This window comes from Colobus angolensis, unplaced genomic scaffold (assembly GCF_000951035.1).
Source record: "Colobus angolensis palliatus isolate OR3802 unplaced genomic scaffold, Cang.pa_1.0 Scaffold206, whole genome shotgun sequence".
In the NCBI taxonomy this organism is placed as follows: Eukaryota; Metazoa; Chordata; class Mammalia; order Primates; family Cercopithecidae; genus Colobus; species Colobus angolensis.
Window position 1 is genome coordinate 5,361,972 of NW_012115222.1, and position 27,010 is coordinate 5,388,981.

At 42.2% G+C, this 27,010-nt stretch overlaps 1 protein-coding gene across 1 annotated transcript in view; it reads right to left on the reverse strand.

The window, feature by feature from the left end:
- The window catches only part of NPL (N-acetylneuraminate pyruvate lyase (dihydrodipicolinate synthase)), a 39,309-nt gene extending 12,305 nt beyond the window's left edge, over nt 1-27,004 (reverse strand). The window contains exons 1-7 of the mRNA XM_011942111.1: nt 26,922-27,004; nt 22,396-22,479; nt 13,028-13,101; nt 10,340-10,427; nt 4,707-4,764; nt 2,080-2,155; nt 99-191 (exon numbers count right to left, since the gene is read on the reverse strand). Coding sequence (XP_011797501.1) covers nt 99-191; nt 2,080-2,155; nt 4,707-4,764; nt 10,340-10,427; nt 13,028-13,101; nt 22,396-22,463 — 457 coding nt within the window. The 5' untranslated portion in view covers nt 22,464-22,479; nt 26,922-27,004. The remainder of the gene's footprint in view (nt 1-98; nt 192-2,079; nt 2,156-4,706; nt 4,765-10,339; nt 10,428-13,027; nt 13,102-22,395; nt 22,480-26,921) is intronic.
- Nucleotides 27,005-27,010: the final 6 nt, after the last annotated feature.

Genomic DNA, 27,010 nt, shown 5'->3' on the forward strand with positions numbered 1-27,010 from the left:
TGGCATGGGGTAGGGTGGGATGGAGTGGAGTTTCTTAGCATAATAGGGTAAAATGTGAGAGTTGGAAGGAAAGAAATATCAAAAGAAGCCATACTTACTCTTTACCCCTGTCAAGGCAGGAATGTGATAGTAATAAAATGGCAGTGCAGGGGCGGCAGCAGCCACTTCCTTTAGGAAATTAATCAGGATATCTGAAAGAACAACAGGAACAGTCATGGTGAGAACAGGTGTAAAACAGTGGCTTTCCCTGGTAAAAAAAAAAAAAAAAAGAATCATCTGATGAAACACAACCATGTTTCTCAGAAGCCTCAAATTCTCAACCACTCTTACCATCCCTGCTACTGCTACTGCAATGTTTTTGCAACTCACTTCCTTCAAGTTTTATTTTCCTTCTGTAGAAAGCCCAAAATAAGATGATTATTCTCCTACCATACTAAACTCTATTAAAAAATTGATGAAAACCTTCCCATATATTAAGAGATGATGATGAAAAACATAAGTCCATCACATGAGACTCTTGTCTTCTTACCCCAAAAAGGCTAAGTGTGGACAGTAAACAACAGAGACTACTATAGGACAATAATAAGATTTTAACTGAGAAAACCCTGTAACAAAAAGATAAACAATATCTGCTTCAAGAGGGAAGTTATAGGAGTAGTGGCACATTTTGCAAGAATAGTGGCACATATTGCAAGAATTCCAGCAAAATTTGGTACTTTTCCCTTTGGGGAGAAATCCAGATACATCAAAAGAGAGCACACTCTGGTTTGCTAAGGAAGTGGCGTTTCCTGCATCATCTCATGTGAGCTTCGCCTGCAACGCTACTGCAGATGATAGGTCCAGCAGCACTCCAATGCTTTGGATGCCACTGAGTAACAGGAGAATTTTATATACGTCATCCGAATACTGTTACGATGTGTATTTAGTCTATGATAATATTTCTGACAAATTATTATGTATACATTATTTTTCCTTTTAGGAAATATATTCATGTAAAAATTTGTAAAGCCATGTGAAAAAATTTTTAAATGTTGGGCTGGACACGGTGACTCATGCCTGTAATCCCAGCACTTTGGGAGGCTTAGGCAGGAGGATAAAGGCCAAGAATTCAAGATCATCTTAGGCAACATACCAACATCTCGTCCCTACAAAAATTACTTTAAAAATTAGCTTGGCATGGTGGTACGTGCCTGTAAGTTCCAGCTACTTGAGAGGCTAATGGAGGAGGGTTGCTTGAGCCCAGGAGTTCGAGGCTGCAGTGAGCTATGATCATGCCACTGTACTCCAGCCTGGGCAATAGAGCAAGACCTCATCTCTAAAGAACAATTTAAAAAATTTTAAAAACTTTAAAAATGTTCATTTTAAACTCACATTTTATAAATATTAAATTGCTTACTTACATGAATTATTTTCTATGTATCAATAATAGGTGATATTTCATGACGATTTAGACCTATTATGCATTTAATTATGGATTTATTTAATCATGTAGGCAAATAGTGTCTGTTTTTATCCTTCTAAAATTTATACTTCTTTTTTTGCTAATCAAAAAGGATTAAAAAGACTTGGTATACTTAGATACCATAAATAGTTTCCACAGAGAAGACAATAGAGAAAGAGAAAGCAATACTTTTGTATTTTGGAAGGCAATGAATATTTCTGTGAAATCTCTTAAAATTCATCATTCACTCAACCTTGAATAGGATGTGTAGTCTCAAAATGCCCATCACTTATATTCTTCTAAGAAAAATGGTCCCATGCTTTGCCATGTAACTGACACCCTATGCAACTCACTGGTCCAGGAGCAGACACTTGACCCAAACATAGGCATCTATCCATCAACAGGGGCTCAGCAGATGACCCAATCAGATCGATTACTGGGCAAAAGAACTGAAGTACTTTAATGCAGTCCCTTTTATGGATCCAGGGAGAGCAAATATTTCAGAGAACCACTGTACCACTGCAACTTTAAGCCTCCAATCTATAGTGCTTTACTTTCACAAACTAAATATAACCATTTTGAATGGAGGCAAGAAGTGGACCATGTGAGGTGCCATGCATTCAGGCCTATCTACTTACCTTTGGTCCATGGCTTGAGGAAGAATGGTGCAATGACAGCGATGCCATCAGCTCCTATTTCTGCTGCATGTTGGGCCTTTAAAGGAAGAAAGAAGACCATATTGGAACAAGTGATTTACTACAGTCACCTATAGCTTAGATACTAAGATCAGTAACAAGCTCTTCAAATTTGCCAAATGATGTACCACTGGAGAGTGGGAAAATTAACCAAATTTAATGAATGTCATTGCCAGGAAAATCCCAGGTCGCAAAGTAGAGCTCCTTGATGAAGGTGAGCTGTGCACTTAATCTTATACTTCATATTTTGTCAGTGCAAAAAACCTTGCTAAGGAGACGTAAGTGGTTCATTTTGATAAGTTGTAACTGTTATTCGAGATATCTGCTGATGTAATTTCTCTTCTGTTTAGCCCATTGCTGATACTGTCTTTTCTGTCCAATGACGTGACAGTCATATTTAAAAATTTATATTAGATTGGGAATGCAGTTGAGACATGCTGAAAAGGAAAAGATTATATACATCACAGAAGATACTTTGCCCCATATTTCTGATATTTTCTCAAATTCCTCCAGAAAAAAGTAACATATCCTCTTGCTGGACCCTTATAACACTATGTATCTATTTCAAGTAAAATACCTAAACCTACCAGGTTGTAAGGCAGTTGTGTATGGTGACTGTCCTCCAACTAGAGTGTAAGTCCCTCAGGGCAGGGCTCAGATCTTGCTTACCCTTGAGTCCAGGTCAATCATGGTGCCTGGCACATAGCAAGGAACCAGCAGACGCTTGTTGGTTGTTTCGGAACATGCCCTACTCTCTAAAAAGGGAAAAGGGCTTCCTTCTGAGACTTTGACTCGTAATATCTATATCTAATAGACGTGATTATCTTTCTGCAGAAGTAAACTAGAATAGTTAAAAGGAGAAGACTGGGATATAGCCAAATTAAGGCACTGGGAATAATTTCATTAACACAGGATCAGAATGTGATATATTTAAATCATTTGATTAGTACTCTGTTTAGAAAAAGAGCAGAAGAGTAACCTTAGCTGAAAGCAAGGAAAGAGGAAACACTTAAAAGAGTTGATGGCAGTGTCCATTCAAGCATCATCCAATAAAGAGTTATGGCTAAGAAGATGCCAATGTTATTGTCTCTTTGGCAAGACTACCCCTGTACCAGGAGATTATCCCTGTTCCAGAGGATTATTCATTCCAAGATTACTTCTATACTATTTGGGTGTTCAGCCCAATGGATGATACTGTCATTCATATCATTACATGATAATATTTTAAAATTTGTATTATACATTGGAAAAGAAGCAATTGAAAAGATAAAAGAAAAATATACCCTACACCATACTGCCTTAGTTGAAAAACCTTTTGTAAGAGAAGCAAATCAAATGTAAGAGGAATAATTCAAGTCTCTAAATTCTGATTCCACACTTATTATGGCTAATGATAGATCTTCCTTTGCATCTTGCCTAAAGCACTACATTGCAATTTTTTGCAAGTAAATTACACATCCCATTTCTAAATCCAAATAGCCAAAACAAGCAAAACCCATTCAGAAGAAGCTGGGCCAGAAAAAGTCATATATCTAAGTTCTGGAAACTTGGTTAATTTGTAGCAGTCCAGGTACAGAGCCTTCTGATAAACAATTTTGAACATCTTTGTGCTTTTTTTTTTTTTTTTGAGATGGAGTCTCGCTCTGTTGCCCAGACTGGAGTACAATGGCACGAACTCAGCTCACTGCAACCTCCACCTCCTGGGTTCAAGCCATTCTCCTGCCTCAGCCTCCTGAGTAGCTGGGGTTACAGGTGCCCACCACCATGCCCAGCTACTTTTTGTATTTTTAGTAGAGACAAGGTTTCACCATGTTGGTCAGGCTGGTCTCAAACTCCTGACCTCGTGATCCGCCTGCCTAGGGCCTCCCAAAGTGTGTGCCTTCTTTTCTTAACCAATTCACCCAGGCCTCAGAATCACCACACCACCTGCTTTTCTGCCAGGAAATTTAACCCCTTCCTGTCTTGTTTCTGCTCCACCTAACCTGCTAATCCCTAAAGCTGGAGCAATCCGATTGTCTGTGTTCTTGTTCCTATATTCTGGCTAAAGAGTGTACCCAGAAAAAAAAAATTCCACAACTGTGCTGAAGGGTGGTATGACAAATTTATAACTTACAACTTAAGTTAGTCTTCAATACCACCAAGCAATCCTTTTGTGTTTTAGCTCCCTCCCCCTTTCTCCAATGCAGAATTCGCATTTGCCATTCTTCAAGTCTTTACTCTATGCTTTGTCCATCTGTGCCCTGCAGATGGCACTGCCTTCTACTTCACAGAGAAAATTGAAATTGGCTCAGTTATGCTCCTTACCTGCAAACTCAGCTACAGCTGCATCCATCCTTACTCTCCTTGGAGGAAGGTACCTCCATCTCCTATCCTATAGTCATCATCACCTAGAGCTACAATCCTTTCTTCATGGCTCAATGCCTGCTTCTAGGCAGTGAGCCCCTGAGATCCCACACCTTATCTCTTCAGGCACACCATCCACTATATAGCAAATATAGTACTGATTTTAACTGCAGCATAAAAATTGAGGCCCCTTGAGTGGTCTCTCCCAGATGGAGCTGCATACATACCAGTTCCTGTGACTCCTTCAAGCTCAGTGCTCCTACGTGAATTACCACCTGATCCAGCCTACAAAAGAAAAAACACTGCTGCATCGCTTAGAGTTTAGAGGCATGCAGAAGGGCTACACTATCCTGGTTTGTGCTGGTTTTAACAGTTAACTGACACCTTATTAATCTCACTTATTAAGTTCTATAGCAATATATTTAATCTACCTAAAGGGGCTTATGGTGATCTTTTTAACATAGGTCACCGATATCAAAGTCTTGTTATGTTACTGAGAGGTTGGTTGTGATTTGACCGTGTCTAGGATGATTCTGATTTCACAGCAGAGAATATTCAGCCCCAGAGGAGGTATTTAAAGGCAAGGTTAAAATCATATTCCATTTCTTCCTTTCTGTAGGAATACAGCCATTTCTGCAATGCCTTCATTTAGAGCCAGTGGGAAGGTGGTATGTTCATTCAGTATCATGGAGGTTTCATATCACTAACAGCAGGAATATATGCTGAAAACTGTTAAACGTGTATGTAAATGGGATTCATCTCTCATTAAGTTAGAGGCAGAGGATCACAGAGATAATTTAGTCCATGCCCATTATCTTAAATTGGAGTCTGTAGAAATTAAATCTTATATACATGCTTACATAAAACATTTCTAAGCTGTGATAAAAGACACAAAATTTAAAAATCAATTCTAGGTTGGGTGCAGTGTCTCATACTTACAATCCCAGCACTTTGGGAGGCTGAGGTGGGCGAACTACTTGAGCTCAGGAGTTCAAGACCAGCCTGGGCAACATGGCAAAACCCTATCTCTACCCAAAATACAAAAAATTAGCCAAGTGTGGTGGTGTGTGCCTGTAGTCCTGGCTACTTGGGGGCTGAGGTGGGAGAATCACCTGAGCCCAGGAGGTGGAGGCTGCAGTAAGCCAAGATCATGCCACTGCACACCCGGATGGGCAACAGAGCAAGACCATGTCTCAAAAAATAATTAAAAATAAAAACAAAATAAATAACAAATAAATTCTAATGGAAGTAAATGATCTAGTTTAATCATGTTTAGAATCAATTTATGTGTTAGATATTACATATGATTTTTGTATGTAAATGATATTGCATATATTCATATAAAAGTGCTTTGCATGTACCTGGCATTGGCTAATATTTGTTGACTTAGATCAAATGTAAATTTAAAAAAATCAAGATGCCAATGGTGAATCAAGCACTAGGGAAGAAATCTAATTGGGAGGTGGTGCAACATAGCTGTTAAGAACTTATATCCCAGAGTTAGAGTCTTGAGCTTGAATCCTGACTGTTACAAACCAGCTGTGAACTCCTCAGAAAAGCAGTTAACATCTTTACACTTCAACTTCCTGTAATAATTCAGATAATAACATTACCTGTCTCACAGGGCTATTGTAAGGATTATGTGAGTTCATGCAAGTAAAACACAGCATGGTACATGACATAGTAAATGCTTTATAAATATTAGCAGTTATTACTGTTAAGCCTTAAGAATAGAGACTTAAAGGAAAAAAACAAGTTTGGGAGAACAAAAAAGAAAAGAAAAGAATAGAGCCTTTTAATGCTGCAAAAATATAGAGAACAGTAAAGAATCATTAGGGATTTTAAAAAATGTTCAGGGAATAGAATTTAAGGTTCAACCAAGCAGAACCTGAAAAGCAATAACTGATTAAACAATACATGAGTACTTATTTTGGTTAAGCATTGTTTTAGATGCTGTGTTTGGTGGTATATGTGTATGAAGATAGGTATGATACTGAGATATTTTTGGTTGGAGATAAAAATAAAGAGTTTCCTCAAAGAATACAACCAGGAACTAGTCCTGTGAGAAGTGAATTCACTATAAAAAGCAATTTCCTATTTTGCAACTCTCCTCAGAATTTGGCCAAAAGGGGATATTTGCTCTGACACCCTGATGTTCATTTTTGGGGGTACTCCATGTTCCCAGCTGGAGAGAGGCCACAGTGAGAATGGTCTTCTCAAAGTGGGATTAATAATGTTCAGCTGTGAATGCAGTCATCCCAGTGAGTCTTCTGAAGGACCTTGAATAAACACATGCCCTCATGAGGCAGAGACACCACATTCCTGTTTAGGCCCAATCACTGAGTCCTCCAGGGGTTCTTGGCTAGCTATGTCTTAGGTGAAACAGGACCTAGCTGGGAAGTGACATGATCAGCTTTGTATTATTAAAGGATAACGGAAGACTTCTGAATGGAAAAAGGAGGGCTGACTGACCTGTTGAACTCTCACCAGCAGTTTTATTGCAAGACCCCTTCCTTCACTACCCCTTTCTCTTGGCTTAGGTGAAGCCAATCATCCATTCGCTCTTCCTCTTTCTCCTGGGCTGCTAGGCACAGCTACCACTGTTGGAAATTTAAAATACAAATTTCCTAGTAATCTCCCAATCCAGGAGGAGGTTCCAACAAGCCTTCTGGCTGTCATGACTCATTTATCTGGAGTGGCTACTCCAAATCTTGACTATTCCTGTCAAGCTCTAAATTCTACCCAACTCCTTGTTCTGAGCAGATGTCCTAGAGTCCCAGAGACCAAAGATGAAGAAGCTTTCACAAACTCCCTTACCTTTCCTCCTCTCCACCTGTGCACGGGGCTACATCACCATTTGTTTTCCTCCTAGCTGCTGCTGCGGTTTTTTTTTTTTATTTTTTTTTTAGACATCGGCCCGCTCTGTCGCCCAGGCTAGAGTGCAGTGGTACGATCTCAGCTCACTGCAACCTCCACCTCCAGGGTACAAGCGATTCTCCTGCCTCAGCCTCCTGATTAGTTGGGATTACAGGTGCCTGCCACCACGCCCAGCTAATTTTTGTATTTTTAGTAGAGATGGGGTTTCGCCATGTTGGCCAGGTTGGTCTCAATCTCCTGACCTCAGGTGATCTGCCTACCTCAGCCTCACAAAGTGCTGGGATTACAGGTATGAGCCACTGTGCCAGGCCTTCAGCTGTCTTCTAAAGCTACTCTGTCTACTTTGGGTTGTGTGGATGGTCCCCAGCTTACGATGGTTTGACCTTACAATGGTGTGAAAGTATCATTACATTCCCTCACTTATGACAGGGTTATGTCTTTAAAACTCAATGTAAATTGTAAGCTGAATCAATTTCTGATCAATTCATCAGGACATAATCCTATCACCAGTGGAGGAGCATCTGCATTTCAAATCCCTAGCCAAAACCCCCTATCTAAGATCTTCCATCAAAGGTATCAATTCACCACTTTTTTTTTTTTTTTGAAAGAAGGGTTTTGCTCTGTCACCCAGGCTGGAGTGCAGTAGTGTGATTTTGGCTCACAGCAACCTCTGTCCCCCTGGGCTCAAGTGATCGTCCTGCCTCAGCCTCCAAGTGGCTGGGACCACAGGGGCATACCACTATGCCTGGCTAATTATTTTTTTTTATTTTTTGTAGAGACAGGGTCTCCATATGTTGCCCAGGCTGGTCCTGATCTCCTGGGCTTAAGCAATCCATCTGCCTTGGTCTCCCAAAGTGCTGGGATTACAGGCATGAGCCACTGTACCCAGCCAAGGTTTACCGGTCTTTTCTGTATCTTTAATCTCTTCTCCCATGGCAGTGTCCTTTCAGCATAGAAACACGCTCAACATTTTTCTACTTAACAAAACTATGCTTCTTTCAATCTTGCCTATTCCTTCCTTCCTAATGTATTACTCCATCTCTCCTTCCCTTTGCCAGAAAACTTTTTGTGAGGATCAGCTGCACTCACTGCCCCCACTTGCAGATGTCTGTTGCATTCTGTAACTCACTGCAGTCTGGCTTCTCTGCAATAACCTGACTGGCCCTGCTCTTTCAGAGGTCATCAGTGACTTCCTATGATGTGTCAAACCTAGTGGTCTTCTCAGTTTTTCCTGTGCTGACTTTCATAGCATCTAATAGTTATTATAACACATGTTATAATGAACATAGCATCTACTGCAAATAGTTACAATGAATTCTTACATTAGTGTGAATGTGTTTTGTGAACTGTGTCTGCCAGGCACTGTTCTAATCCTCACTACAACCTCATAAGTGAGGTACTATTATTACTTCTATCTTAGGGATGAGAAGCACACAGAAGTTAGGTGATATGCCTGAGTTCCCAGAGCTAATAAAAAGCAGAGCTGGGCCTCAAACTCAGGCAGTTGGGCTCTATGGCCCCTGCTCCACTGACAGTCTCTGAAATCATTCTTCTTCCTGGCTGCAGTGACAGGACTCACTCCTGACTGGCCTCCTACCCTCTGAGGGCTTTCTGTCTCTGCCTACCTTCCCTGTTCCTCATTTTTGGTACTGTTCTTAATGTGTGCCCTTAGCCCTCCTGTTTTCATCCTCTGCCCATTGTCCTTAATCTTTTTGGACCCTAGATCTGAAAAAATTAACTGAAAGCTGATGGCTCACCAGAAAATGGTTCTGTGGATATGTACTCAAATTTGGCACATAATTTCAGGTACTGGAGGTGCCCTGAAGCCATTAAGGATTCCCAGGGACACTATGGGCTTCATACTGACCACCTCTGCTCACTTGGAACTTTCCTCTAATCTTTTACCTCCACCTAAGACAACATCAATTACTCCCTTTTTGTTTATACATTCATCAGAAGGGTTGGGGTCTTAGTTTTCATGATCTAACATCCCTACCAGATGGTCAGCAACCTGAAGGCAGAGCCCTTACTTTATACTGCTAGTGCCTAGTACAGTACATAACATATAACAACATAACAGAAAATCAATAAAACTTAGTTGGCTGGGCACGGTGGCTCACGCCTGTAATCCTAGCACTTTGGGAGGCCTAGAGGGGTGGATCACGAGGTCAGGAGATGGAGACCATCCTGGCTAACACAGTGAAATCCCATTTCTACTAAAAATACAAAAAATTAGCCAGGCACGGTGGCATGTGCCTATAGTCCCAAGTACTCGGGAGGCTGAGGCAGGAGAATTGCTTGAAGCCAGGAGGTAGAGGTTGCGGTGAGCCAAGATCGCACCACTGCACTCCAGCCTGGGTAGCAGAGTGAGCTCCAACTCAAAAAAACAAACTTAGTTAACTGGAAGTGCTTTTGGAACTGATACTATCCTGTTTGTTCAACCATGGCATGAATTGGGTGTTACAAAAATATATCACTGCACAGAAGTTTATGGACTAGAGAAAGTCCTCCAACAGCACAAGAGAAAGCACCATAAAAGAGCACGTTGAGTCGGATGCATAGAGACCTGTAAGAAGAAGTGGGCCAATACAAGCATCAGGCACTCATCCCGAGAAGGGAAGGGGTGTGAGTTGCTCAGTGGAAGAGCCAGGTGACCAGCAGAGTCCATTACCACCCTCCCCTCTTATCCTTCAGCCCAAGGATGGGTAACTGTGAAGAGACTGGCCCTGTAGACAGGTAAGCAGTTTCCCAACAGAACCTCTGGGTGGCAGGTGTGTCTAGCACTCTGGCTGCCCTTCTGCACAGAAAGGGAGGGGGCTCTTCTCCAAGAAGCCAGGATCCCTGGGGCCCTGCTCATCTTCCCACCAGCAGACCTTAAGCCCCGGCTCTGATCAGAAAGCAGGGAGGGTGTATCCTCTGGGGAAGAGGCTCGCTTAATACAGCTGTGGCCAAAGGGCATTTTTATCCTCATGCAGCCACTTACTTGTCCTTCCCTTTTGTCACCCACTCCTCTGCGACCTGGCGACGCTCTGAGATGCTCAGGGACAGGCCTTCTCCCGTTGTACCATTCACTGTTCAAACAAAGAGTAAGTCAGTGGGACCAAGGAGCACCTCTGCTTCTCCAACCCCGAGTCCAAAAGTGCAGGGTCAGAAACCGCTGCACTGAGGAGGGTCAGGAGGGGAAAATGCCATGTTTCCATTTTCACTTCAGGCTCCATCTTTTTTCCACTTTCACCTTGTCAAAGGCAGTGGGAAGGTTAACTGTGACTTGTAATTATATATCTGACCTTGATATTAGGGACAGTCAGCAAATACTTTAAATAAAGACAGAGATGACTGCCCACATTTTACATCAATCTCCAAACACACTACCCAGTTTTATATCTGGGCTTGAATGGCAGAGAAATCAACACCATCCAGTACCAGGATGTCAAATAAGTGGGAGTTACTCATACAGGTACTTTCATATACTACAGATCTCAAACTATCTCCATTTATAGTTTGACATGATGGTAGTGCTCTAGGACTTGTTTTTTAAATAAATATTTCATAAAAAAGCACAAAGGATATTAATATTTCTTATACCAAGTGCTCTTATATATCCACTTACTCTAACAACCCAGCAAAGTAGAAATTATTTTTCTCATTTACAGATGAAAAGATAACGTCTGAAGTAGTAAATAATTTAAGTTTGAATCCAGAGTTGTGTGATTCCAAAACTCATCCTCTTTCCTCTTTTCCTTCTACTACAATCATTTCTTTTTTATTTTATTTTTTTGAGACAGAGTTTTGCTCTTGTCGCCCAGGCTGTAGTGCAGTGGCGTGATCTTGGCTGACTGCAACCTCTGCCTCCCGGGTTCAAGTGATTCTCCTGCCTCAGCCTCCTGAGTAGCTGGGATTACAGGCACCCACCACCATGCCCAGCTAGTTTTTTGTATATTTAGTAGAAATGGGGTTTTGCCATGTTGGGCAGGCTGGTCTTGAACTCCTGACCACAGGTGATCCGCCCGCCTCAGTCTCCCAAAGTGCTGGGACTACTGGCGTGAGCCACTGCATCCGGCCTACTACAGTCATTTCTTAATGGATCACAGAAAGATGCCTATGGCAGTAGGATACATTACTGAGGTCTCATGCATATGGTGGCACTCTGGATCTCTAAGTACTCAGCACTGGGCTGGAAGAGGAGAGGTTCAGGAGGCAGGGGAGGGGAGTCGGAAAGTATTTTTAACCACTCCTTTGGGGTCTTGACTTCAAGTGTGCTCTGGTCATAGGGATGTTCCTGCTTTTTCCTCATACCCAGGGGAGATCTACTGCCCTTTGTGGAGTAAGAATCTGCCTTCTCCACTATGACTTAGTGCTGTAGAGGGACATTAAGTGGTTTTGTAATCAGGTCTCGGTTTTGACATGTGGCCCAGGACACTTTTTCACACAAGTTTTTTTTTTTTTTTTTTAATTTTTTTATTATTATACTTTAAGTTCTAGGGTACATGTGCATAACGTGCAGGTTTGTTACATATGTATACTTGTGCCATGTTGGTGTGCTGCACCCATCAACTCGTCAGCACCCATCAATTCATCATTTATATCATGTATAATTCCCAATGCAATCCCTCCCCACTCCCCCCTCCCCATGATAGGCCCCAGTGTCACACAAGTTTTAATCTGCTCTGATTATTATGACCAGGTACCTCTGGCTCTGGAGGGGCTCCTGTTGGCACAGCAATAGGTCAGGGCCAAGGTGTAGTGTTCTCAGAATAAAAATGCATTCAAGGGTCCAAAAGCCCAGAACACCACGCAAGGGACAGCCCAATCGCAGGTAAATATAGTTGTCAGGCTTAAAATGTTCAAGATCTAATTTTTTTAAACTTTCACTTTCTATGAAATAAAAGGGGATAACTGCTAGTCCTGTGATTTCTTTGTGTGCTGCCTTTACAGTATTCCTTCCATTCACAATTTGAAAGGCCAGGGGAGGACAGAATAAAGCCCATTCTTAAGAGAGAGAAGAGGCTGGGTGCGGTGGCCCATGCCTGTAATCCCAGCACTTTGGGAGGCCAAGGCAGGCGGATCACCTGAGGTCAGGAGTTTGAGACCAGCCTGTCCAACATGGCAAAATCCTGTCTCTCCTAAAAATACAAAAATTAGCCAGGTGTGGTGGTGTGCACCTATAGTCCAGCTACTCAGGAGGCTGAGGCAGGAGAATCGCTTGAACTTGGGAGGCAGAAATTGCAGTGAGCTGAGATCGCGCCACTGCATTCCAGCCTGGGCGGGAGACAGAGCAAGACTCCATCGCAAAAATAAATTAAATAAATAAATAAAAGAGAAAAGAGGGTTTAGTTGTTACTTAAGAGGGTTTAGTTATTATTCTACCACTTCTTGGCTGAAAGGCCTGGGGCAACTTAGAGTATATCTGAGTCACATATTTTCATCTCTAAATGGGGATAAAAAATAATACCTTAAGTGTTGGCACACTATCAAATAGGTAATCTCTTAAGGTGCTTTGTAGGTCTAACATTGGTGAGTCTACAAATTCACAAATTTTAGTTAGCTTAACCAGGCTCCATCATAACTTGTGACACCATGACTCTATGACCTCTTGGCTGGTAACCAGGTGAGATATACCTTCTAAAGACTGAGCTGGAGACATGCAGAAACATCCCCAAAGTTGACTTACCAAAAATGTTCTTCACTCCCTGTTCTTTCACAAGATAATCCACATACTGACCAATCACTGAAAAGTTGATTTCTCTAGAAGACATGGGAAAAATGGAAAAAAATGGCATATTTAGTCTTTTTCAGATTATTATTCAACAAATCCTCAGGTATATAAACTGCTCCCTCTTGCTAATAGTTATTAAAAATCCACTCCATTTGTGAAATTCTTAGCCTGCTGTAAATAATGCCTGGGTTTTTTTCCCCCCTGAATCTGGTGATTTCTCCACTCAGCCATGTATGTATGCCTCACTTCTATGAGCAAAACACTACTAGTTATCAACACAGGCTTTATACTTACACCTCATCACAAGCAGTATTTAAAAAGTAGTTATAGAACTATCTTTTGCCCAACGCTCTCTCTTTAAAGACCATATGGCCAGCACTTTTGCCCTTTTGGGGAAGAATGATGGTTGGAGACCTAGTTAAATGAGAACTTAACATTTGCCATTTGATCCCAAGTGCTGGGATTACAAGTAGGAGCCATCATGCCTGGCCTGTCCCTTCTTGTGTTTTCCCACCCTACTCTTAGGGTACTTAGGTCTGTCTTCATCACTGGAGGCCATTATCCATGATCAATTATTAGGAAGTCATTACAGAGGATGGAAACATTCATTTCTTAGGCTCACAAGACAGGAAGAGTCAATCTTAATATTATAAGAATTTTAGCACTTAATATTTGGGACAACACATGGAGTCTTAAACCCATCTGTATTTGCTGGTTTTATATTACACAAGGTTAGTAGTTAGAAAGGAATTTTGTCATCACTTTGCCTCTCAAAGGCAGAAGAGCAGCATCAGCATCCAGGGGACTTCATTATACACGTGGAATCCCAAGCCCCACACAGTCCTGCCCAGTTAGAATCTGAATTTTAACAAGATCCCCGTGTGATCTGCATGCACTTGGCAATTTGAGGCACACTAACCTTGTTAAGGATCTGATGCTTAAGATTAATGTCTCTTAAAATCATACTGATTTCAAAATCTAGGAACTGACTCACAAATTGTATTAGGCAACCTGTCCTTAATCAAAATGTAGGAGGGGAATGATGGGCAATGAAGAGTGAAATCCAAAGGAAAATGGTGCAGCAAGCCTGGGTTAAATGGTTACACTGTGCCCATGGTTACCCTGCCAAGAACACAGAGTGCTAGCCTGCTGCCACTGCACTTTTGTCCATAGGGCCAGAGAATCCTAATTGAAGTTTGGCCTTATTAACATTCTTTTCAACTTTATCTACTGTAGTTCCTTAAACAACAAAAATAAAACAAACAAAAAATCGGATGCATCTAGGAAACAAAGACATCAAATTGTATATGTCAAAAGGAATAAGAACAAAAAGAGGAAAGCTAGAGAACAGCTGACTCTGAGGTTAAAAGGAAAGCTACTAAATGCAAAGAATGCACAGGCAATCATGCCTATAATAAGCTCAGAGTAAAGATAGCAGGCCTGAACCTGCCGCTTGGGAAAAGGTGTGTTAATGCAATTATAAAGCCTATAAGGGGAGCGAACTCCCTCATTATGGCACATGCCCCATATCCTAACACTGCTCCCTCCTGGCCTCAGTCTGTACCTGGAACAGCCCAGGTGTTCAGCAAAGGCTGGGCAAAGGAGTGGTGATGTGGGAACTTACAATGATAAAATCACCATGAGCTCTGCCTTTACAAGCTGCTTAGCACCACACTTGCATAATAGTTTGAAATTTCACTATTACATTAATTGAGTAAAGAAGATAGTATATGTGATTAAAATAGCAAAATATAATGAAGGCTATGACTTAGGCAAAAATTAATTGTATGGGGGCTCAGAAGAGGGACTGATAAATGACAGCTAGGGAGGCTGGAAAGCAGACATCAAAGAGCTGAATCTAGATAAATAGGACAAAACCCTATGATCCTCCTTCCCTCCTCCAACTTTTTTTTTTTTTTTTTTTTTTTTTTGAGACAAGGTTTAACTCTGTTACCCAGGCTGGAGTGCAGTGGTATGACTGTGGCTCACTGCAAGCCTTGACCTCCTGGGCTCAAGTGATTCTCTTGCCTCAGCCTCCCAAGTAGCTGGGACCACAGGTGCAGCTAACTTTAAAATTTTAAAGTTAGAGACGAGGCCTCACTATGTTGCCTAGACTGGTCTCGAACTCCTGGGGTCAAGCAATCCTCCTGCCTCAGCCTCCCAAAGTGTTGGGATTACAACTGTGAGCCACCGCGCCCGACCCTTCCAACATTCTTGAGAGATACTGTTTGCTTGGCCCTATTCTAGTATCATCCTCTTTTAAGGAGTTGGCTGCACACTTAGGCAGGTCTAGGCCAGCATGTGAAACTGGAAGCTCTTTTTTCCTCCATGAACTTCACAGTTTGATGGCCTCATTGGATAGTGCTTCCACCTACACTCACCTCTCTCCCTCAGGTCTTGCTGGGAGACAGGCTATTCAGCTGACAATTTCACTCCGGGTTAGAGGTCTAATGGGTTATGCATTATCTGCCCCTTCAAGAAAGGAGAAAGTAGTTTGCTGCTTCTTATAAAATGCCCCAACCTACAAGAATGACACTAATGGCAGAATTTTGGGGGCGGCGGCCATCATCCAGAAAATGTTCTTGGACTTAAGTCCTTTTGGAACTACCAGACCTCTTCAGAGAGATCTAGGTTGAAAAGGGGCTAACTCTAAATGTGTTTGACTCTGACATTATATTTTTTCTTTAAACAAATGAGTATTTGAAAAGCCAGAAAAATCTAACAATGTCAGGGCTGCTGGGTATGGTGGCTCATGCCTGTAATCCCAGCACTTTGGGAGGCTGAGATGGGTGGGTCACTTGAGGTCAAGAGTTTGAGACCAGGCTGGTCAACATGGTGAAACCTCGTCTCTACCAAAAATGCAAAAATGAGCCAGGTGTATTGGTGGGCACTTGTAATCTCAGCCTGTAATAGGGATGCTGAGGCAGGACTGCTTGAACCCAGGAGGTAGAGGTTGCAGTGAGCCAAGATGACACCACCGCACTCCAGCCTGGGTGACAGAGCGAGACTCGGTCTCAAAAAACAAAACAAAACAAAACAAAAACAAAAAACCCCAGGGCTACATTTTCATACAGCTGGAAATTAGAAAGAGCAGCAGCAGGCCCACTTTAGAGGACTGGATGCCCCCAGGTCCCTCAGGCATTTCAGATCCCTGCCTGACTCTGCAGGTGCAAGTTTGCAGCCTTGGGCTGGGATGCTTAGCAGCTCTAGGCACAAGTGAGGGTGAAATCATCCAGGGCTGCTACCACATTTGTTACACAGGCACCCAAAAGGCAGGGTGAGGGTGAAAATAATTCTCCATGAGGACTCTGTCCATTTTTGTTTTTTCTTTTGAGACAGGGTCTTGCTCTGTCACCCAGGCTGGAGTACAATGGCATAATCACGGCTCACGGCAGCCTCAATCTCCCAGGCTCAAGTGATCCTCTGGCCTCTGCCTCCCCAGTAGCTAGGACTACAGGTGCATGACACAATGCCCAGCTAATTTCTGTATCTTTTGTAGAGACAGGGTTTTACCAGGTTGCCCAGGCTGGTCTCGAACTCGTGGGCTCAAGCAATCTGCCTGCCTCGGCCTCCCAAAGTGCTGGAATTACAGGTGTGAGCCATCATGCCCAGCCTGTCCCTTCACTTGTTTTCCCACCCTACTGTCATGGTACCTAGGTCTGTTTTCATCACTGGAGGCCATTATCCATGATCAGTTACTAGGAAGTCACTAGAGAGACTGGAAACAATGAGATTGAATTATTCTTCTGCCCACCCACTGGGCATTTGGAGCTCAGTGCTCACAGAAGTGAGTTGACAGAAATCAATTCACTTGAATAGGCTGCACTGCATCTTCTCTTCTTTCACAAGCCCCAAGAACACATCTAACAACTGGGCACATCAGGGGAGAGTGACCCAGAACCAAATTCCATGCTTGCTGTAGTCATTTTTATATTTAAACCCAGTTTAATGTCTTAATTCCTGGGGATTCAGATTCTTTGCACTGGGTTTAGATTCATGTCTTGGGGCTTTTTTTTTTTTTTTTTTTTTTTTACCTGGCTAATTTTTTTTTTTTTTTTTGAGACAGGGTCTTGCTATGTTGTCTAGGCTGGCCTCAAATTCCTGAATTCAAGTAATCCTCCCCTCCCACTTCAGCCTCCCAAGTAGCTGGGACTACGGATGTGTGCCACTGTGCCCCACTAATTTTATTTAACTTTTTTTTTTTTAAAAAATTACAGGAGCTATATAGTTTACTTAAGTACATACAATAAAAAAAGAAAACCCACTCAGGATATCTCTGGAGATGATTCCTCTTAATTTGATATTCTTCTACTCACAAATACACATTATATTATTTTCTTATATAAATATGGCCATATTAGACAGTTTTATATTTTTCACTCAGCATTCTAATTTTAACATCTTCCCACATTTTTAGATGGTCCATACTATACCGGCTAAACATTCTATTTTATAGATGAATATAATTCCTTTTTCTAATTGTCTGTTCTTAGACATTTAGTTTGCCCAAACTATATAAGCAGAAGAAAGTCTTCTGGTCTTTTTGCCACAAATTGAGGTCCAGAGTGGGTGGATTGTGAAACTGCAGGTAGACTCTACAACTCTTCTCTTAGGGTAAAAGCATAATAGAATTTTTCTGAAGTGGCTTTTCAGGGAGAAATCCCTATTGCTGTTTGTTTCCTCTCCTGGCGCACAAACCACCATGAAAGACTTTCACTTCATCTGGGAAGACAGAATCCACAGGACAGGCTATTTTCATACCTGACATGATGTGGCATGCATATTAGAAAACCTGATTTTCCATTTTCTTTTGCCTTTTATACATATCTCTCAGCATTCAATCAGATAGGAGTTATACGTACTCTTGGCAAAATAGCCACCTGGTTATTTTAAAATTCTTTCAGCAGGGAGGCAGGCAGGGACTAACCTGCCCACCCTGCTGGAGGTGGAAAATGTTCTGTTCTGGAAGTCTGGGTCCCCGCGTCCCAAACACTGTTAGAAAGACAATAATCTATGCCAGTCTGGCTCAAGCAGGCTAGGCCTTTTCTCACTGGGGTTAACAGGTTTGTTTTTACCAGAGGATGTTGTGAAGATTCCCAGGGTGATGCCAAGAGCATTTGAGGGAAAAAACACAACTTTTGTTCTTGACATTTTAGATCTGAAATGGACTTTCTGTTCTAATGACTGTGAGCCTGCCCAAAGAAAAAGTGACTTCTTAGAACAAACAAGGAAAGCAAGTCTTGGCTGGTGTGGTGGCTCACACCTGTAATCCCAGCACCTTGGGAGACCGAGATGGGCAGATCACTTGAGGTCAGGAGTTTGAGACCAGCCTGGCCAACATGATGAAACCCTGTCTCAACCCAAAACACAAAAATTAGCCGGGCAGGGTGGTGCACGCCTGTAATCCCAGCTACCCAGGAGGCTGAGGCAGGAGAATGGCTTGAGCTTGGGAGGGGGAGGTTGCAGTGAGCCGAGATTGTGCCACCGCACTCCAGCCTGTGAGACTTCATCTCAAAAAAAAAAAGGTAAGTCTTTCATTAGACTTGCTAGTGTATAAAAAGGCAAGGGGGCTGGATAGGTAGAGAAATCCTCCCTTTCTAGTTGTGTGGCTTGGGGCAGCTGGGCTAGCCTTTAGGATCTCAGTTTCTTCAACTGCCAGGACAGAGATACCTATGGCTCCCTCACAGAGCTGTTGTTAAGATTAAGTGGGAACATGTAAATGAAATGCCCACATGATGACTGACATAGCATCAATCAGTGTTCACTTCCTTCCCTTTTTCTTGACTCTCAGCACTAGTAATTCCCGCAGTATATTCACTCATAAAATAACAAAAGCTACCACAACTATGCCACATGCTTAAGATACAAAGATAAATAAGATAGTTTCTCAGTCCTTGTGTACTAGCTGGTATTCAATATCTATTGAATAGGGCTAAGCAGCTCAAAGCCTGCTGCAAGACACAGGCAAGTAACAAAAAGTTATTGTAGTAATTATAAACATAATTTTGATGCAATGAAAAAAGTGTGCTATGGGATCACAGGGGAAGAATACGGACAGGGTGCTATAAAAGGGTCATCTAACTCCTTTTAAGAGAATTGGGGAAGAATTTCTAAGGATGGTTTTGATAGATGAGTAGAAGTGTTCAAGTGGAGCAAGAAAGAAGATGGTGGTAGGAAAAGGCAGAGGAAATAGAATGAGTAAAGGCGTGAAGGATAGAAGAGGTATGGTGACAAATGAAGCAGGAAAGGTAAACTGTGAAGGACTTCCTATGCTATCCCAGGGAGTCTGGGCTTTAATCTTTAGACCAGCTCATCTCAGACTTTAATGTGCTAAAGAATCATCTGCAACACTGTTAATATGCAGGACGGATCTGTGGTATGATAGGGCCTGAGATTGTGCATTTCTACCAAGTTCTCATGGTGGTGGAGCAACTGGTCCATGGGCCATATGATGGGTAGCAAGGCTCAGACGAAACAGAGTCAAAAGATCCCTAAAGAGGACAGTGACATGATCAGATTTATTTGCTAGGATAAGCTCACTGAGCTACAGTGTGGACGATGGACTGGAATTACACATACTTTCTACATTCTTATTTAATGGTGATCCCCACAATATCTCCAATGACATAACACAAGAGGACTGCAGACTCTTAAGAGTTGGAAAGGGTTATAGAGATAATGTGGTTGAACTTTCTTTGGAGAATATGAAAGAGAGCCTTTTTTTTTTTTTTTTTTTTTTTTTTCTGAGACAGAGTCTCGCTTTGTTGCCCACGCTGGAATGCAGTGGTGTGATCTTGGCTCACAGCAACCTCCGCCTCCCAGGTTTAAGCGATTCTCCTGCCTCAGCCTCCTGAGTAGCTGGAACTACAGGTATGCGCCACCACACCCAGCTAATTTTTGTATTTTTAGTAGAGATGGGGTTTCACCATGTTGGCCAGGATGGTCTTGATCTCTTGACCTTGTGATCCGCCTGCCTTGGTCTCCCAAAGTGCTGGGATCACAGGCGTGAGCCACCATGCCTGGCCAAGAGAGCTCTTAAAAGGTGACAAGATCTCCCCAGGGTCAGAGAGCTAACTGATGGCAAAGCTTGGGATCCAGGACCAGATCGTTTCACTAAGATCTACTTATCCATGTTCTTTCTGCCAGCTACCCTACTCCAGGACATCAACCTATATGCAGAAAGCTGAATTGTTACTGAGCATTCATTGGAATTGAGAAGAAATAAAGGATGTAGGGAAATAGTCCTTGTTCAGCCACTCAGAATTATGGAGGATATGTATACTCTACATGCCAGGTTAGGAGAACTCCCACAGTGGCAGGTCACCTGGCAGTATTTCCAGGTATTAGATTCCATGTGCCCCTTCCTTCCAACGCATGTCTTAGAAACATGCCAGAAGTGCAGATTCCCTTGTGGGTAAGTACATTAATGCCTACATGTTCTTGGTGGGTGTTCCAAAACTACTTTATATCTACAGGAATGTTTGATGAAGCAGGTGGTGGGAGAAAAGGGGAACTAACATGGCTCACATGCCTGTCTACTCTGTGTTATACACGGACCTACACTATTTAATTTGTTTCTTAAAGAGCCTACACATAATGCATTCTTTTTTTTGATTTCACACCTCAGGAAAGTAAGGTTCCTAGAAGAAAAATACAGAATTGATGAGAAAATAGTAAAATGGAAGCAGCAGGACCACAGGTTTTTGGGAAATGGAAAAAGATCCAGAAAAACAGTCATTTTAGTTATCTCTAATCATAGGATCTGGCCTTCCAGGAAAACAGCAAAACAGGGAGGAAGAACACACTGACATTCTCCATGGGTCCCTGATGAACAAATAAAACTGTTTTAAGAAGGCACTTCCAGGATAAGAGGGGTCTTATTAAAAGGTTAAAGTAGCATGGACCAGATGCAGTGTTAGGAGATTACAGGCAGGATCTCACTCTGTAACAGGAAGTAAATCCTGCCGATTCATGCAATCACATGTCTTCTGTTTTGATCTGCGAACAAGTGACTGATGCATTGAGAAACAGCTGATGCCAGTCTTTCTTAAAACTTGTGGAAAGGGGAAGTAACAGAAAAAAATTATTAACCAGCTGAGTAATCTAAATGCCATACCAGCGAGAATCTTATTTAGACCTAATACGGATGTGATTTTTCACGGATCTTAGAAGTCAGAAATCTTGGACTTACTGGAGAGTCTCTAAGGCAGAACTGCAAAATGGCCAGCTTTGAAGGAGAATACTAAAAGACATAAGAAATTTCATCTCCTTTAAAGGGGTAAGATGAAGGTTTATAAATTCAGCAAGACCAAAAAGACAGTCCCTTGTAAAAGGTGTATTAAATACATCTTCCTTTTGCCTCTGTCTTATGCCATAAAGGCAGTTCAGACTTTTTGACCTAAGTGCATATTGACCCTGTGCTAAGCACTGTTGTATGAATTATCTCATTTAATGCTTATAATTCATTATGTAGGTATGATTATTATACTACACAGAAAGAAAGGAGAAGATTAAATAAGCCAGCATTCTAACTGTTGTGGCAGCCTGACTCTTCTGACGGGTCAAAAACATACAGATCCAGGAGGTGGATGAACTCTCTTTTGTCGGGGTGATGTTCAAGGAGGAGTTACACACAGTGCATGGCTCCCAATGTCACAGGGTCTTTTTATTTGATTTTTGAGCAGAAGGACTGCCACTGTATTCATCTGGAGGTCAAAATACTTGCTTGGGGTAATGATTAGTCAACAATGAACTGTTGTTACTTCCCTTCCCCCGCTGCCCAACATCTAGTCAATGTTGAAATGAGGCTGTAAACATGAGTAAGGAGTCTATCTTGCAGATAACTTCCCACTTTCCTTACGGTAGGACATTTTTATCAAGTCTATGAACAGCCTGAAGTGGAATCATGCTGATGTCTAGAGATAGGATCCTGAGAGGGGCTAGATCAGTGCTTGACATCCAATTATGCTAAAATGGGATTTTTTATCCAATGCTACTGGTGCTGTTTAGAAAGGCCAGAGCTGTCGTGAAATCCAAGGAGAATTTGCTCTGTGGCTCTACAGACACCGAGAGAAAGGCAAGCTGCCATTTCTCACCTTCTCCCTTTCTGCAAGGTGATATAGTGCTTCTCTGACTTTGGGGTCAGAGATACAATGCCTCCCCAGACTTGGGGATCAGAGATAGTGCAGAGGGATGACAGACAGAAGCTGCCTTTTGGCAACAGTTCCACAGAGATGCAGGGTCTTAAGTGACTGTTGTTACAAAGAACTTTTCTTTTTGGTTGAATGAGAACTGATCCCCTCCAGGCCCCAAATGATAGTTACCCATTCTCAGTCATTGGCGTGATGGTTGCAGCCACAAGACCCTGAAGTTTCTTCTTTGGGAAGGCCATTGAGCTGCTGGTAGGTCTGGAAAACATACAATGTAATTTCTCTCTTTCTTCAAGGAATGTCAATGATAAAACTCCTAGGCAAAGTCCATTTCTAGTTTAGAACTGTAAAATGTGCTTACAAGTACACAAACACACAGAGCAAGTACAAGACAGTGAAATTTTAGAGCTTAATTCTATTGAGGAGGAAACTTTAAGACAGGAGAGGGTAGACCTGAGAAAATACTATGTGGACAGCCTCCCATTTTATCTACACAGATGATGGAAGCAATCTAAAACCTCAAAGGATAGAAGTAAACAGCAGTAGACCCAAGAAAGAGCTTGAACCTAACTCAGGTAAGTAAAACATACAGTGAATTATAGTCATGCCTCAGTATACACAGAAAATCAGTTCCAGGACCCCCGTGTATACCAAAATCCATGCCTACTCAAGTCACGCAGTCAGCCCCAGCCTGGCATATGAGAATTCTGCATACTGCAAATACTGATTTTCTATCTGCATTTGGTTGAAAAAAATCTGTGTAAATGGACCTGCACACTTCAAATCCATGTAATTCAAGGGTCAACTGTACTATTACTTAAACTGAAATATGGTCATAAAAGGGGACATTTTCTCTTTCCACTGTCTTCATTCTTAGAATCTCACCTAAAACAAACCTGACTGTCTTAAGGTTTCATCTTGATTTACATAACTACCTTCAGATTTACCTAACTTTTCATATCCTACTTTTGCCCAGTTTTGTCCAGTTTTCCTAGTTTTAGTTAACCATGTAGACTGCATATTCACACCTCCCTCTTCCCCAGTAGAGCAGGCTCCCAGGACAGGGATGTTTCATTTGCCTTTGCTCTCTGCAGTGAGCCCTCTGCTTGACACCAGGTGTTCAAGAGAGAAGAATATGTGGGTGACTGAATGAGGTGTTCAGACTGTGGCTGGATCATGGCTTCCGCAGACGGGGAGCTCACTGCTGAATCAAACTCATACCGCTCATTTGGAGCCAAAGGATCTCTCACCATCTGGCAGAGAGTGTACCTGCCCATAATCAGTGTAAAAGACTCTGAATGGGCCACAAGAAGCAACAGAACAGACTGGTTAACAGCCTGGGTTCCACAGGCAGACCACCTGGTTCAACTCGCAGCTCTGACATTTGCTAGTTATGGAAGCATTATTGTTTTCTGAGCTATAAGACATAAAAAGCCACAAATGCAATTCCAAACCACAAATTTAATGTCTAACAATTGAAAATGAAAATAAAATATAATCAGATAGTATTTGATGACAATTCTACAAAAGATAGTGGCCTTGTAGCAAATAAAGAGATGTCTATAGGTGACCAACAAGAAGGGTTATGCTATAGTTCTGACATTATTGGCACATTCCAAAACCCAATGCCCACTATACTTAAATCTAATCCACACAATGTAGTACTTAGTCATGAGCTATCTTCTTTTGTTTGCTCTTCTAATTGTTCATCTTATCTTCCCAAATAGGAGAATAAACTTCTGAAGCACAGTGACCATATCTTCTATTTTTCTTCCCCAAGAGTCTTGGCTTAGGTAAGCCCTTGAGTAACACTGACTGCTTTCAGTAGAAAGACAACATGATACTTTCCTTGCAAACAGACATGTTCCCAGCAACAGTTGCTGTTGCTCCTAAAATCAAGTCCTGCATGTAGCTTTGCTCTGTATTTCCTAGTTCAAACATGAGACTAAAATCAGATTGGAAGTTCAGAAAGATGAATCCAATAACCTGGCCCATGGGAAAACACAAGGTAAGAAATCATAAGATGTGGCTCTAATCACTCTTTGAGCTTCACGTGACTACCCTCAGTCCAAAAGCATGCCACTTAGCCTCTGAGCCTTAAAGGCCCATAACCTAGGCCATCTCCCCGCCGGGAGGGATGTTTAAGCATCAAAGAAGATTGATGCTATGCCTGCTGTCTATCTTCACCTAACACTCCTACAAGCATCTCGACTTAACATGCCAAAAGGGAACCTGCCATCTCCTTTGTTCCTTACTGTAGAGGGGCGAGATGGCCAGCTCTGGAGTCAGACCTCATGGATCTGCATCCTGGCTCTACCACTTACCAGGTAGGTGACCTTGAGCCCATTAAGTAACCTCTTTCTGCTTCGGTTTCCGCTTCTGTAAATTAGGATAATACTAATTATATTTCATAGGGTTGAGAGAATTAAATGAACTAATTCATGTAAAGTAATTAACAACGTTAGACACATAGTGAGTACGTGTTCAGTGCCCTCCATGAAGTCTTGCCTGTTGTGTATAGGACAGCAGAAAATACTAGCATGCCCTTACCAGCATCATCTTCCCAGTTATCTTTGCTCTGCTGGTGCCTCCTTTCCAACTCTCACTACTCTTGTCTGTTTAGGGACTAAGCCATTTCAATTGTTATCTTCTTCCTCTACTATTCCTGCTTTCCTCCTTATGACTTTATAATTTGCCCCTTTGTTACCTCTTATCTAGACAAATAGGCAAAACCCCAGGCCCACGGGGCCCAAGAAGGTTCAAGTGATAAGAGTCCTGAGAGCTTGAGTCAGCATTAAACATCTCCCAAATCCAACACTACTAGGCTGTTCAGGCTAAATAAAACTCCATAGTCTTGTGCTTTTGCCTGCATTTATTTCACACTAAGGACAGTAACACTGATGTTCTTAGATTCATCCGAAGCTCAAATTGGCAGTTTTATATGAGTCTTTGATGGAAAGAAATAAAACTAATTACCACAAATGTAGTTTGATTAGTTCAAAAATTCAAAACACAGGGTCCTTGGGAGTGTAGGATAGGGGTTAGGAATCACTGTACTAATCCCTCTTCTCTTCTCCTTCAATCCACACCAGTTGTCAGGTTAATCTTCCAGTGAAACCAGCATTTCTGGTCTTGTCTTTGTCCTGTTCAGAAAATGCCAGTAGGCTAAAGACCCAACTCCCTGGGGTCTGGGTCTCTATTCAAATCTTCATGCCTGCACTGCACTTGCTCAGCGTTCTGTTTGCTGTTCCTTCTACCTACCTTTCACTGTCTGTCTGCTTGCCTTTGTTCCTGTGGTTCTCTCACTTCAATCTTTTCAGTCTGACCAGCTTTTAAAGCTCACTTTATCCATTCCAGCAGGTATAGCTTAGAAACAAAAACAAATAAAAACAAAACAAAAAAACCCCTCATTTTAAAAGCCAGGGGACTCCCTGATACCCGAGCCGAAAATAATTTCTTAAACCTCAGAATTCCCCCAAATGCTGGCTTTTCATTAAAGACCTTACATCGGAGTTATTAAGCAGGGTGGTTTTGGCTCCTCTCCTAGACTGTCTGCCATCTGGGGGCAATGACAGCTTCGAAAATTTCTTTGCACAGAGCAACACACTAAATAAGTAAAAATTTGCTGCCTTTGCAAACTGTGAAATGCCTACAAGAAGAAATGGGATAAAAACGACTTTGGCCAGTGTTAGGGCTCACTCCTGTAATCCCAGCAATTTGGGAGGCTGGGGCGGGCAGACCACCTGAGGTCAGGAGTTCGAGACCAGCCTGGCCAACATGGCCAAACCCCGTCTCTACTAAAACTACAAAATTAGCTGGGCGTGGTGATGCACGCCTGCAGTCCCAGTTACTCAGGAGGCTGAAGCAGGAGAATCGCATGAACCTGGGAGGTGGAGGTTGCAGCGAGCCGAGATCCCGCCACTGCACTCCAGCCTGGGCGACAAGAGTGAGACTCTGTCTTAAAACAACAAAAGCAAAAACAAAAAAAAAGTCTTTAACAGAGAATGATATTTTTAAGATTCAAGTTTTTAATAAACTTGGGAATGTTATACTTTGAAGCGTAACAGAGAATTACCAATATTTTTAAGATTCAAGTTTTAGATAAACTTGGGAATGTTATGCTTTGAAGTTTTCAGAGCTAGTAGCTAAAGAGAATGGCTCAAATGTTCTCCAGCCTAAGGCTTAATGTGAATTTAGAATATTATTATTGAAATATTGGGAGGGGGTATTACTCTTGAAATCTTATACCTCCATCCACAGATAAGAACACTTAGTGCAAAGAATTAAAGCTGCCTAAGTCAAATTATTTTTAAAATGGCAAAGTTGTTGTTTTTTCAAGAGACAGAAAGTAGGGGTAGAATGTACCTCCCGGCAGAGAATATCTTAAGCGACAGGTACTCGGAGAAGAGGAAATACAAATAGGGATTTTTTAAAAAGCAGAAAACCATCAATTTCTCCTAAAGTGAAGGGGGGATGTATCAGCTTTAACTTTAAGCTCCCTTCCGCTCAATTGCTAACTCTATTTTTGAGGAAAGGACCTTCGGATACCCGGCAGATACGCTGTCTGCAAACAATCCGGGGGAGTGGATCCTTCTGCCCTAGTCTATCCCAACACTTCTCGCATTCACACCTTTCCCAGCTCCGTTTCCTAGCGTATCTGCCTTCCCCGTTTCCTCCGAGTCCGTCACCGTCTCACCCACCCGCAAGTCAGGCCCCAGCGCCCCTCCACCGGAACGCCCAGGTCCTCTGGCCGTCTGCGTCCGTCGGTCCTCGCCCGCGCAGTCGCAGG